Genomic DNA, 13,000 nt, shown 5'->3' with positions numbered 1-13,000 from the left:
ACTGGCAGCAGATCTCATGCAGAGATCTTTCCCATCTCCTTTTGACAGTTAAAAGAGGGACGGAGAAAGGCAGAGAGAGAGACAGGGGGGAAGAGAGAGACTGGGGGGAAGAGAGAACGGGGGGTGAGAGAGAGACTGGGGGGAAGAGAAAGAACGGGTGAGAGAGAGACTGGGGGGGAGAGAGAGAGAGAGGCCAGGGGGAGGTAGTTTTGTTCAGTGTGGAGCTCCCCAGCTCCTCCCCCCGTGAGTTTCGCGGGTCCTCTTTCTTGTAGAACTATAAATACCATTTACTGGATCAAACATCTGGTTTGAGATTCTCTATAATACTGATATATTAGTTTTAGTGGGAAAAAAAATTGACTTGATGAGCCTTCTTTGCACTTAACATATGATTTACTTTATTTAAGTTTTGCTGAGTGGCTAATACTGTTGCCATTATTTCCTCTTCTTTAAATCTGATTCATGATACCTAGAAGGAGCCTTCATCTACACAGACAAAATGCACCATTAAGAGATACTGATCCTTTTGCTTAGTGTAGAAAATTTAGAATGCAAAACATATTATTTATATATGTAGAAAGTGATGCAAGTATTTGAAAATAGGTTTCAGAAAAGTTTCTGGCATCTGAAATGCAACATTTCCATATTAGATTCCATGAAAGCAGTATTTGCCCATAGACATACTTTCTCTGTTGTGCCTCCACTTTATGGAATGGCCTCCTTGAGAAGATCAGGAAGGCACTCACTTTCCTAGCATGGTTCAGAAAGCTACTTGGATAAAGGTTTAGGGACTATAGTATATATACTACTACTGTGCAGAGCCTGTATTGTCTGTTGCTATAAGTAGGATCCTGCTATGTAATTTTCTCTTTGTTTAACAGGTCCTATTAATACTTATGCTTTGCTTCAATTCTGTTTTCAGATTTCTATAATACAAATCTTATTGCATCGTTTATGAATGCTCCATCCTCTTGATTATATTGACTTACTCTGTGTAATCCGCCTCGAGCTCTAGTAAGAAAGGCAGATTATAAATAATGTAAATAAATAAATATTAATCAATAAACCACTGACTTACTGCCTTTGCACCAATGGTGAACTTCAACTATGCAACCAGGTGAAAGAGCTATAAGTAGTTACAGAAATGTTAATCTCCCGACATAAGCCTTGAAATTATTAACATTCCCCTGGACTAGTAAGAGCTGCTGCTGTTTGATTTCAACAGGCACAAGGCTCTGCCAGAGACAACAGCTGGTGCACCCTTAGTGCTTAATAAAAGCCCATTTTAATTCAGCATGAAAGTCCTACACAAAAGCACTATTTATAGCCACCGAGATACAGGGAAACATACTGATGCATTGAATGTGGTACCAAAGCAGCCCTTACTGATGTATGGTCTTGAGTTCCAACATCACTCACACTCTTGTCAAGATTTATCCTTGGACAGGGCATAGCACTCCTCATAAACAAAGATGTAAAATTTCTGGAAATTTTGAAGCCATGGGAAGAAGCATGGGATTTGGGGGAAAACTGAAATATATCCAATACTTTCTCAACAAACCTAAACTTCTGATTTAACATCAAATGTACTACTTGGCCTGTTTGTGGAATTTAAAGCATAAATCTTCATTTTCAACATGAAAAATTGCAAGTATTCCCCTGCAAACTGCTGCACCCTGTACTACCATACCTCATAATACCTGCACCTGAGAGGTAAAGAAAAATTAAAGTTTAAGGTAGAAAATAAATTCTGAAGTAAACAAAAAGAAAGTATATTATTTAGAGAGAAACATTCTCATACAGTTACAAGGGTAATACTACCAGAAAATATGAATATTAAGATAAATTTTATAATATGAAAGCATTGAGCTCTAATAATGTATTATCACTGAACACATTATAGCACAGTACTTATTACCAAAATTACATTTTAAAAAATTTTTTAAATGTGTACAGTTTGCACCCAAGAATTATCTAATGCTGTAGAAGGGGGGGGGGGAGGAGGAGATTGGATTTATACCCCGCCCTTCACTACCCAAAGGAGTCTCAGAGTGGTTTACAATCTCCTTTCCCTTCCCCTCCCTACAACAGACACCCTGTGAGGTAGGTGGTGCTGAGAGTGCTCTTTTGAGAACTGCTCACGAGAGAACTTGTGTCTGACCCAAGGTCACACATGGAGGCATGGAGAATCAAACCTGGTTCCCCCAGGTTAGAGTCCGCACTCCTAACCACTATACCAAACTGGCTCTGTATACTAACACAACCTGTATACTATGCACCCAAGAATTACCTAATGCTATAGATTATCACTATATGTTCTGAGTATAACCTCATCTTTCATTTCACTCATTCCCAAGGGAGGGGATCATAGGAGCCTTTTTCCGTACCCCCATGTCCCAATTTTCCCATTGGAAAAATGGAAAAAAGTCCTCAGACTTTTTCATTCTATATATTTCGAGTGTGAAAGGTTCCTTTAAGAAGCATTTCACCCATTCTTAAAGAGAAAACATTTCATAGGAGTTTCTTTCAGTGCTCCCCAGAATTTCCCAAAAAATCCTCAGAGGGGAAAAACCATTCCCCCCCCCCTGATTCTTCCAGACCTTCACGTGTTTACCATACTCACATAAATAGGAGCTATTTGGTGGGCTACAATGCTTCCTCATCTCTAATCAGTACACCACTAGAAATGGGGAAGTATAAACTTAAAACAAAGTGCTGAACATAACAACAAATAGCAATTATTTAACCACTAAGAAAATATTGAAGATCTTGAAACTTTGGGGGATAGCTGGCCCCAAAGCAATTAAAAATAGGTTCTTTGTTCCAGTTACGTGTGGTACAGTACCCAAAAATACCTTTGGCCCAGTACAAAAGTAATGTCTCCTTTTCCACTCTTCTCCCTCACAAGCACCCCTTCCATTAACCATGGCTAGCTTTAACTAAGGTTTGCCGCTTCAAACATAGAACATTATTTAACCCTTCTTGTTAGGTATAACACTAACGCGAAGGAACAGTTCAACAAGTGGCTCAGCTTTATTTTAGCTCAGGAACAGTGAGAACAGCACGAAAAGGCTTAGACCTGCTAAGGACTAGACCAGCTAGACAATTCAGTAGACAAAACGGCAACTTATATACAATTCTGGCTGAGATAGCCACACCCCCACTATTTACAGTATCCAATCACACTATGTACAATATAACCCATCACACTCAAGAGATAACGTCCATTCATGTTACATTACAGCACCAATCAAAACCATTCCCTCCAGAAGGCATACCAATGGTCAGTATTTACAATCCGCATAATGAGCGCTGTTAAATAGGCTTCACCTTATGTTTCTCAAGACATAACACTTCTTAAAAGGCATGAGTCAGGGATGAGTAGCATGCAATACCAGTTTTGCAGAAATCTGAATTTAGTAAGTAACTTTGACAGCTCCCACTGATGGTTTGGAATTACATCACATACAGACACACTTAACCTGTTTGCCCTTTTCTACTAAGAATTGCTTATATGCACTCACTGCAGACTTCAACATCTCTAGCTCAGGAAGTTAACAGTTCAAATGGGCACAATGACAAGTCACTGGAGCAAGGAAGTAAACCATTATGACGAATGCTAGCCATCTTATAAGCAATGGCTAGACAACCACATTTTAAGTCAACGTTGATATAACCAGAAATCAAAATTCTATGCCAGGCCTAATACTTTTTTTCAATGAACAGCTAAACTAACATTTAAGGAAAAGGCTGTTCTTAAGAGAGTCTTTAGAAAGTATGGAAGTAACAGCTTCTAATGGAGATTTCAAGCTAAAACCCTGGAGAGGTGGACTGGATGGCCAAGCAGATGAAATCCAATAGACAAGAAAAATGGCACAGCGCTAGAGTTTAAAGAACACAGGCCTGTACATTTTATGATGAAAGGGAACTGCTACCAGTACACAATAACATTTATGTTGAGGTCATGAAACTGAGCAAACTTCAGAGGACAGCGGAAGACAGGAGGGCCTGGCGGGATCTAGTCCATGGGGTCGCGAAGAGTTGGACTCGACTGTGCAACTGAACAACAACAACAACATGGATTCTTTGCACAACGTGGATTCTCAACATATTTGGGATGGACCAGTTTCTCCATGTTTATGTAAAATATTTTTCCCATGATGTCTGAACAAATGATACTTGCTGATTGATCAAGAGAACCTTCCAGTTGTCCTGCTCTAAATCTGAGGCTACTGATACACAGAACTCTGAGAGACAGAGAGACACAGACAGACAGACAGAGCCATCAAGTCAAGCTGGCGACCCCTAGTTCTGCTTAAAAGCAAGGGACATTGAGGTGGCTTGCCATCGTCTGCCTCTGTGTCACACGACCCTGGTATTCCTTGGAGATCGCCGATCCAAATACTAGCCACGGTTGGGCCTGCTTAGCTTCCGAGATCTGGCGAGACCATGCTGGCCTGGGCTATCTAGGTGAGGGCAGAACTCTAAAATATATCAGCATACCTTTAGATTTGTTGAGTCTTAGAACCCTTCAAAAACGGTTGTGGGAATGATACCAAAGATGACAGGTTTGTATTCATTCCATCTGCACACCTTTCCAAAAAGATATAAGCGGAATCAGGGGAATACTTCTACCTATTTCCAGGCAGTGAGGAAGGAATTAAAAATGAATACTCAACCTATTTTAGCTAAAAGTTATGTTAATGGCCACCATTTTTCAACAGTACTCATGAAACTGTAAATCTAGCTTTGGTGCAGTGGTTAGGAGTACGGACTCTAATCTGAAAGAACCGAGTTTGATTCCCCACTCCTCCACATGCAGCTGCTGGTGTGACCTTGGGTCAGTTACAAGTTTTCTCAAGAGCTCTCTCAGCCCCACTTACCTCACAGGGTGTCTGTTGTGGGGAGGGGAAGGGAAAGGAGATTGTAAGCCACTCCTGAGACTCCTTCGGGTAGTGAAAGGCAGGGTATAAATCCAATCTCTTCTTCTTATTGACTGACATATGCATGAAATGAAATGACTGGTCATGCCACACTGAAGAGAGAAGCAGGGAAGAATATTCTTCCACAGGGGCCATGTTATAAGCACTCGGTTCTCTCTATACAGCCCATTCATGTATTCTGCTATTACAGTACATAAGATGCTGCCTTACACTGAATCAGACCCCTCGGTCCGTCAAGGTCAGTGTTGTCTACTCAGACTGGCAGCAGCTTTCCAGGGACTCAGGCAAAGATCTTTCACATCACCTACTGCCTGGACCTTTTCAAGTGGAGATGCCAAGGACTGAACATGGGATTTTCGGCATGCCAAGCAGATGCTCTACCACTAAACCACAGCCCCTTTGTACTACAGTGCGTTTACAGGTGAGGGGGAGATAACTGAGATGGTTGCCACTGAAAATGGGGAGGGGACTTTTGAGAGACCAGCTATGCAAAGTAGCATGATGCAAATATGGCACACTGTGACATGGGGCTATAAAGTAATGTCACAATAATCACACCTTAACATAAAATCTCTTTTCTGCTTTGCAGTGCTCATGTTTTCATATAGTTCACTTAGCAGCCAGATAATCATCAAAGTAGTTCTAGGAACTCCCATTTGAGATGCCTGAGAAAATGTATTGCAAAACTGCAGAGCTGTTTAATTGTTAGTCCATGAACACATGCCATTTTTCTTCGTTTGCTAAAATTCTGTTGTTCTAGAGCAAAAATGGAGGTGGACTCTAGATAATACTTAAGTCTCTTGCACAAAGTATGGCTACATTTGAGAAACAATGCTTAGTTACTATTTGGGATGCAGATCTAGAGGACTGCAGATAGAAAACACTTTCCATTCAAGAAACACCCTTTCTTTTAGCTTTCCCCAGCCTAATGGATATATAATAACATTATTAAAGAGAGAATTAATAAGCACATTGAGGAACAAAGTCTACTGAGGGAAAATCAATAATGCATCATCTCTTGTAGTTTTTTGATCAGATTAAGAAGCACGTGGATAAGGGTGATCCAGCAGACATCATATACCTGGACTTCCAAAAGGCTTTTGATGAAGTACCTCAACAAAAGACTCATGAAACAAAGTTTGAGTCCAGTAGCACCTTTAAGACTTAAAAAGTTTTATTCAAGGTACAAGCCTTTGTGTGCAAGCACACTTCTTCAGTAATCATGGGATAAGAGGATGGATCCTATTATGGATTAAAAAACAGTTAAATGGCAGGAAGAAGAAAGTAGGAAAAAATGGACAGTTGTTGTCACAATGGAGTGAACTGAGCAGTGGGGTCCCAACAAGAATCGGTGTTAGGTCAGGTGCCATTTAACTTTTTCATAAATTATGTGGAACAGGGGAGGGGGGCGGAGTAGTGTAGTAGCCAGGTTTGCAGATGATACAAAATTATTCATGATGGTGAAAACCAAGGCAGATTGTGAAGAGCTATAGAAGATCTCTCTAAACTGGGCAAGTGGGCAACAATGCGACAAATGAAGCTCAAACTTGGTGATGCCAAATTCATATTAAAAACAAACTAGGACAAACCCATCTTGTTAGAGCAAAGAATATCTCCATGTGAATATCCACTACATATCAATGCGTAATTGGTGGTACCCTCAAGGTACTAGGCTTGGCTAAATACACAATGCCAGGTGAAGCAACGAATGAATAGTCTACCTTAAAGTTTATTGTGGGCTACTTTCCACAAGAGAGTAATAGTTTGTTGAGTAATAAAACCCCACAGCAGGCATGCAGCCATAAAGCTGAAGGTAACTTGCAAAATCAAAAACCAAAATTTTCATAAGCTTCGTAAACGTGAAGCAACGCCCGATAGAAAGTTGTACTCATCCTATAATGAACCCCCCCAAATCTCAGTATGCTTTAATTAGCAAAGGAAAGTGGATCTATTTTTAAGCCTTTAGACTTTTACCAGCTCATTCTCAAGATTACAACTACAATTTCAAGAAGGGAACATTAGTTTTCATTTAAAAATTAAGTAGGGTATGGCTAAGTGAGGCCTGAGAAGGCTGCGCCTCAAGCTGACTGGGAGGGGGAGGCCCCAAAGGCAAGAGACCCGAACGCTGGGGCAGGTTTCTCCAGGGGAATGCTGGTAAAAGCTCCAACTGCAAGCCATCCCATGAGCTGAGAGTGGCCAAACACTCACTCGATTGGGTGGGGCTGGATGGCAACATCAGCCACTACTGATAGAGAGGGTATGGCCCTCAAGGTGTGGAGGAACACAGAAAGAGTCACCAGGGCATGGTCAGCTCCTAGGAGGGGATTTAAAGGAGGTCATCTGGCAGACATTGTCAGCATATGAGAGGGCAGAGGACTAAGCGTAAGGCCTGAGGAGGGCAGCCCAGCAACCGGGGGAAGTGAATTCTGAACACAGACACAGATCATTAAACCAGTAAAATTAGGGTCATGGACAGAGGGAGATCTTCCTACAAACCTGGGAGAAAATCTTAAACCATAAACAGTGAAGAACAGAATTTTTAAAAAGAGTTTTAAATGTCAAGATATCACAGGATTTCCTTATGAGATCTGGGCTACCATTTTGGATTGCCTGGGAACTCTGGTAAGCCAAAATGGCCACTGTAGCGTCACTTGACACTGCAGTTGAAACGAAGAGTGAGCAGGCTGGCAAGAAAGAAGATAGGGGAGGGTATGAGGAAGGAAAGGGGGAAAAGAAGCAAAGGTATGGAAAAAGGAAAGAGTCAAGACTGCAGGAAAAAAATGGCAAAGCAGCAAATAGGCAAGGGAGGGAGGGAAAGACAGTGGCAGGTAGGTGGGAGAGAGGAAAGGAACAAACCAGAAAAGAAGCAAAGCTCGGGGGCTGTGATGGGGAGGGAAAATGCAGATAGTCTGGGGAGCATGATCAGCTGGAGGGGGCTGAGGTCCCCCCCCCACGAGTCCTTGTGCATCTCCTGCTTGGACTTAACTAATAACTTCCCAGTATAACGGTGTAATCAATGTAACTTCTTTATGGTATCATCTGTTCATTACAGCTAGAAATGCAAGCTATCCTCTGCAGTAATCAATTTACACACCAGCACTGCACATAAAAACATTTTATAACTTTCAAAGAATAAATTGAGATCTTTAGGAAACTCTTATTTACACAGTAGAAAAGAGCAAGAGTCCAGTAGCACCTTAAAGACTAACCAAATTTGTGACAGGGTATGAGCTTTCGTGAGTCACTGTTCACTTCTTATTTACACAATGACACACTTTTTTTTTCTTCTGCACATTCTCTGCTGCAACGGCTAACTTTTCAAAGGTTAAATGCAACAGACTTACAACTCATGTTTTATCTGTAGCATGCTCAGTTCTTAAAGCTCTGATGATATAATTCACACCAACAGTCAAACCGTTATTAAAAATATAACGAATGTGATCAAGGTCATCAGTGCCCCTTAAGCCGTTCAACACAGGAGTAGCCTTCACTGTGCTCTCTGCTCTCCCATTTATAAGTAAGCAACATTAAGTTTAGTACCTTATATTCCTGAGCTCTCCCTCTCTGAGTTCAGTATGAACACTAGCTTATACCATCCAAACCCTAGTCAGAAATCCTGGCTACAATTCTGCATTAGACCGTGGAAAACAAATTAGGCCTCAACAGCTCCAAATACACCTTTCTGTCCCAAGAGCTCATGTATTGCTCTTAGATCCCAAAACACCTGCCTTCCCACTCGAGCAGGATACAAGCATTATTTACCCAAAGCCTAATCTCTTTTAGCCCAGGCCCTGGTGCGTCTCTCACCCTCTCTCTCTGGGGCGCAGTCATCCAGTCCTGCTAAGTTCCAGCCTGAGAGAAGGAGGGGGCTTTTCCCCCTTGAAGTGTTTTGAATAGCTGGAAGGAGGCTGGGTCAAGAGCAGAAGGAAGCCAGGGAGAGGGAGGTTTCTCGCAGCAGCAGGCGGGGGGGGGGGGCGACTCTTCGGGTTGCTGAGCTGCTGTCTCTGGTATGTCAGGGGCCAGGATAGTATTTCGAAAGATCCGCCATTTTCACTTCGTCATCACCATCACATCCCAGCTCATCAACAACCTCAGCCTCCTCCCCGATTGCCCGCTTGAGCCCCTCCCACTGGAGGAAAGCCCTCCCTCCCATCTTTGATGTGCACTCACAAGCCAGAGGGAGGAGGGAGGGACTACGCTACAGCTGACAGGCGAGGATAAAAAAGCAGAAAGTTTGCCAGGTGACGAAAGAGCGATCAAAGACTGCCAAGAAATAGGCACGTCGCTGTCTCTTCCACCGAAAAAGAGAAGAGGAGGAGCCATAGCAACAAGGCAGGGTTAATTCCAAAGGTGGAACGTGCTGGTGTGCACCAGCGAGACTAGTCCTGTTGCACCTTAAAGGCTAGCTAGTTTACTGCAGAATGAGATTTTGCAGGGAGATGAGGTGGTTGGTATATGACAACACAGGAAGTCATTCATGCTGAGAACATACCATGCCCAATTCTCTGATGATGCCTGAATATAAAGGGGGGGGGGTTTAGATTTTTCTAGCCAACTGTATTTTGGAAGCAAAGAGAAAGCTTGAAATTAACACAAAACCTACTGTACACAGGACCAATCTCTGAAAATACTATAGTGTACAAAGCTGATGGGGAAAGGGCTACACTGCTAGACAAAATCATGCACATTTCCTCTCAATAAAAAAGCAGGCATCCCAAGCAAAATCACACCCTTCTAAGCCTACTGACTTCAATGGATTTAGAAGGGTGTAATTCGGCTTCAAACTGCATTGACATTACAGTAACACCCCAAACACTCTTGCATGGATGGCTATTCCCCTAATTTCAACCACCATCAAATGGATTCTAAGATTCCCACAAAGCACTGTATCAACCAGATGAAAGAGGCAGTAGTGGGGAAACAATGCGCTAAAGTTTCTATAGGTGCTTGATGTTGCACAGTAGTTGAAGAGTCTAGGAATCTTAGTATGACTATGGCCGTACAGTCTATTCCTATAGGAGCAATTTCCCACATTACAAGCTAGAGTCACTGAAATGCTTTTGCAAGACATTCCCACAATGAAAGTCAAAACACTGGAAGGATTTATCCCTGTCCCTGCTGTGTCAGAATCAGGCATGGTGTTGCATCCTTCATATGCAATATAGCTATCAGTCACATAACAGTTCTGTTGAATCCTTCCATGCACAGAAACTGTTTTGCAGAACGCTGCCTCCAGGAAGATCTGTGCAGTCAGAACTTAACAGAACAGAACAGTGTAGATCAGACAGACCCCCACATATGAAGGGATATTATCAAGGTTAATCATTTCAGTACATGTTCTGAACTGAATGAGAACACTGATTTGTGCACCCACAGAATTCATTTTGGAGCATTTCATTACAAACTGAACCTCACTGCCCTTTCTTCAGCATTCCTTTTGGTTTTCCCATAATCAATACACAGAGTGGCATTGGACAGATAATGAAGGTGAGATTAACTTCGTTTTGTACCTACTATAAGACACAGTGCCCTCATAAAATTGTTCTTCTAAAGACTGAGTTTAGCTCTGTGAAGGATTTTCTATTTCATCAGTTTCAAAGTAATTTGTGTATAGAAACATTTGCAAATCAGGACCATTAGTTTCACTCACACGGGATTCTTAGAGACTGTATTTTGATTAGGATCTTGTTCACTTAACAAAAAAAATAAAGAACTTGCTTGAGCTTTTCTATATTCTGATCCCAGGAAAAATAGCACTGTAGCCTGTCTCTAAAATATTCTGTACTGCACAAAAATCAAAGCACCTTTTAAACAAAATTAATGACATCCATTAAGATGGGAGATAGCCAAATTAAGCAGCAAATAGCAGAAACCATTTTCTTACAAATCAGGCTTAACAAGCTATGTTAGCCTCCTGGCAAGAAAACATACACAAATCACACTACATCCAGCAATGACAATTCACCAGCTTGCTGATTTCACTACTGAACTTCCTTGTCTGAAAAAGATTATTAAAAACCAAAAACAACACACCAGCATCCTCATTTACAATGGCCATAAGCAACTCAACTGACAGTATGAAAGACTGGAACTATGTTAAATCACTGCCTGTTTTATACTGATATGTATTAAAAAGGAGAAGAGTTTATCTTAATAGAATTACCCTATGTCCCTTTCACTGTAAAAACAGACAACAGCAACAAAACACATTATGTTTGAAACAGGAAAAAGAATGTCACTACATGGGAGTTATAAACATTTAAAGATGCTACTTCAGTAACTGTATAGAAACGGCATATACTGAGATGCTACTTAAATGACAACCATATGACTGTATAGAAACTGCTCCTGCTGAGACTAGTTGCTTTGGTGACCCTGAAGAGGACTTAAAAGTAGGGTATATACTTGATGAAGAACATAAGATATCCAGTTCAAAATGATTTCCTTCTCATCCTCTCACCCTCACAAGTTGAAAGCAACCATACACACACAAACACACTGCGACAAATGACAACAAAACGTGCGTGTATATAATTTGTACTCCTGCTTCCACACAGCATAAACCTTAGCCAGCGACACCGAAGGCCTTCTGCCGTTCAGCAAAAGCACACACTTCTTACACCCACTCTCCCCCCGTGCTCCATTCTCCCTCCCCTCCCGTCGCCCAGTCCTATGTCAGGCAGGTAGGGCCAAAATATCCCCGAAGGTGTTTTGGCCATTTGGATATGTCTGTGCAATCTGGATGGGCCGAAAGCCTTCAACCTTCCTCCCACCACACGCAAACGCCTCTAGCCGAGTGTGCTGGGGTTTTATTTCCCCAAAGCCGCTTCCCCCACGCGCGACACCTTGCAAGGAAGAGAACAACAACAAAAAGGAAGGAGATGCGCTATATAGGATGGAGAACAAAGGTGGGGACCGAGACAAGCCGTGCCCGCAAGCAGGGCCGGATTTAGACTTGCTGAGGCCCTAAGCTATACAAAACCCAGAGGCCTCCTACTGTTTTAAATTACATCAGCTGGTCTCAGAAAAATTTAAACAACACGCAAACGCCTCTAAGCCGAGTGTTCTGGGGTTTTATTTCCCCAAAGCCGCTTCTCCCACGCGCGACACCTTGCAAGGAAGAAAGAGAACAACAACCAAAAGGAAGGAGATGCGCTATATAGGATGGAGAACGAAGGCGGGGGCCGAGACGCGCCGTGCCCGCAAGACAAGACCAAAACAGACTAGTCGAGTCAATTTAGGATGGAGAAGGAGATTTGTGTGCGTTCGTCTCCCCGCCCGGACCGGTTCACCTCTCGACCTGTCCGGCGCTCACCTGTGGGCGGCCTCGAGGTCCCAACCGCCAGGCAGTTGGACCCAGCCGCCTTCGTGTCGCCCGCGCGCGGGGGGCGGCGGCGGCAGCGGCGGCGACCACCGCCGCCGCCTCCTCCTTCTCCTCCGCTTCTTCACCGCAGCCGCCGCGGCGGGTTCCGCGTCCGTTCAAAATCACGCGCCCAGCGCCATTCCCCCGCTGCCGCCGCCACCGCCGCATCCCATAATACCCAGCAGCGCCGCCCTGGCAACCGGCGCCGCGTCAGCCAGCGAGCAGGGCTCATTCCTCCGACTCCATTCTCCCGCCTTCTCTCCTCAAAAGCTTCCTCGGACTTCCTCTCCCCCCTCCCTCTGCCTCTTCCCTTCATCAGGGGGAGTTCCGGGTTGGGGACGTCACGACGCCGGTGCGCGCGCGCTTCCCTTCTAGCGCTCGCCGCTCTATGGTTACGCGGAGGCCTTGCCGGCCTCGTTCTCCTCGGCGGCTCGGGAGGGAAGGGGTCGCGGCGGCCCACCTGTCCCCCTACGGCAGGGATTGGGGAAACCGGTGGGGGGGATCGAAATGTCGTCCGCCGTGAGGCAGGAGTTGACCCAGCTCATGAGCTCCAGCGGCTCTCACAAGGATCTGGCCGGGAAGTGAGTGGCTCCTTGCGCGCTTCTCCCCTCCACCCTTCTGGGTTGCTAATAGGAACGGGGTGGGGGGGGGGGGGGCCTCCGGGGGGGGGGGGGGGTCTCTTCGGGTTTTGCCC

The 13,000-nt window shown here is 43.9% G+C and overlaps 2 protein-coding genes across 4 annotated transcripts in view; one reads left to right on the top strand and one right to left on the bottom strand.

Annotated features, from left to right (window-relative positions):
- The window catches only part of LIN54 (lin-54 DREAM MuvB core complex component), a 56,199-nt gene extending 43,874 nt beyond the window's left edge, over positions 1-12,325 (bottom strand). For 2 of the 3 annotated variants that reach the window (XM_015417929.1, XM_015417931.1), the window contains exon 1: positions 8,751-8,846. The gene's annotated coding sequence lies outside the window, so the exon portion shown is untranslated. Of the gene's footprint in view, positions 1-8,750; positions 8,847-12,258 lie in introns of those variants that run through there. The other variant, XM_015417930.1, reaches the window with a different exon arrangement.
- Positions 12,326-12,620: 295 nt separating this feature from the next.
- COPS4 (COP9 signalosome subunit 4) overlaps positions 12,621-13,000 on the top strand; it is a 17,916-nt gene continuing 17,536 nt past the window's right edge. Inside the window, exon 1 of the mRNA XM_015417919.1 lies at positions 12,621-12,887. Within this exon, the coding sequence (XP_015273405.1) occupies positions 12,814-12,887 (74 nt within the window). The 5' untranslated portion in view covers positions 12,621-12,813. The remainder of the gene's footprint in view (positions 12,888-13,000) is intronic.

This window comes from Gekko japonicus, unplaced genomic scaffold (assembly GCF_001447785.1).
Source record: "Gekko japonicus isolate JY-2015 unplaced genomic scaffold, Gekko_japonicus_V1.1 scaffold752, whole genome shotgun sequence".
In the NCBI taxonomy this organism is placed as follows: Eukaryota; Metazoa; Chordata; class Lepidosauria; order Squamata; family Gekkonidae; genus Gekko; species Gekko japonicus.
Note: the sequence above shows the minus strand (reverse complement) of the source record. Positions and strands in the feature narration are given on the sequence as shown.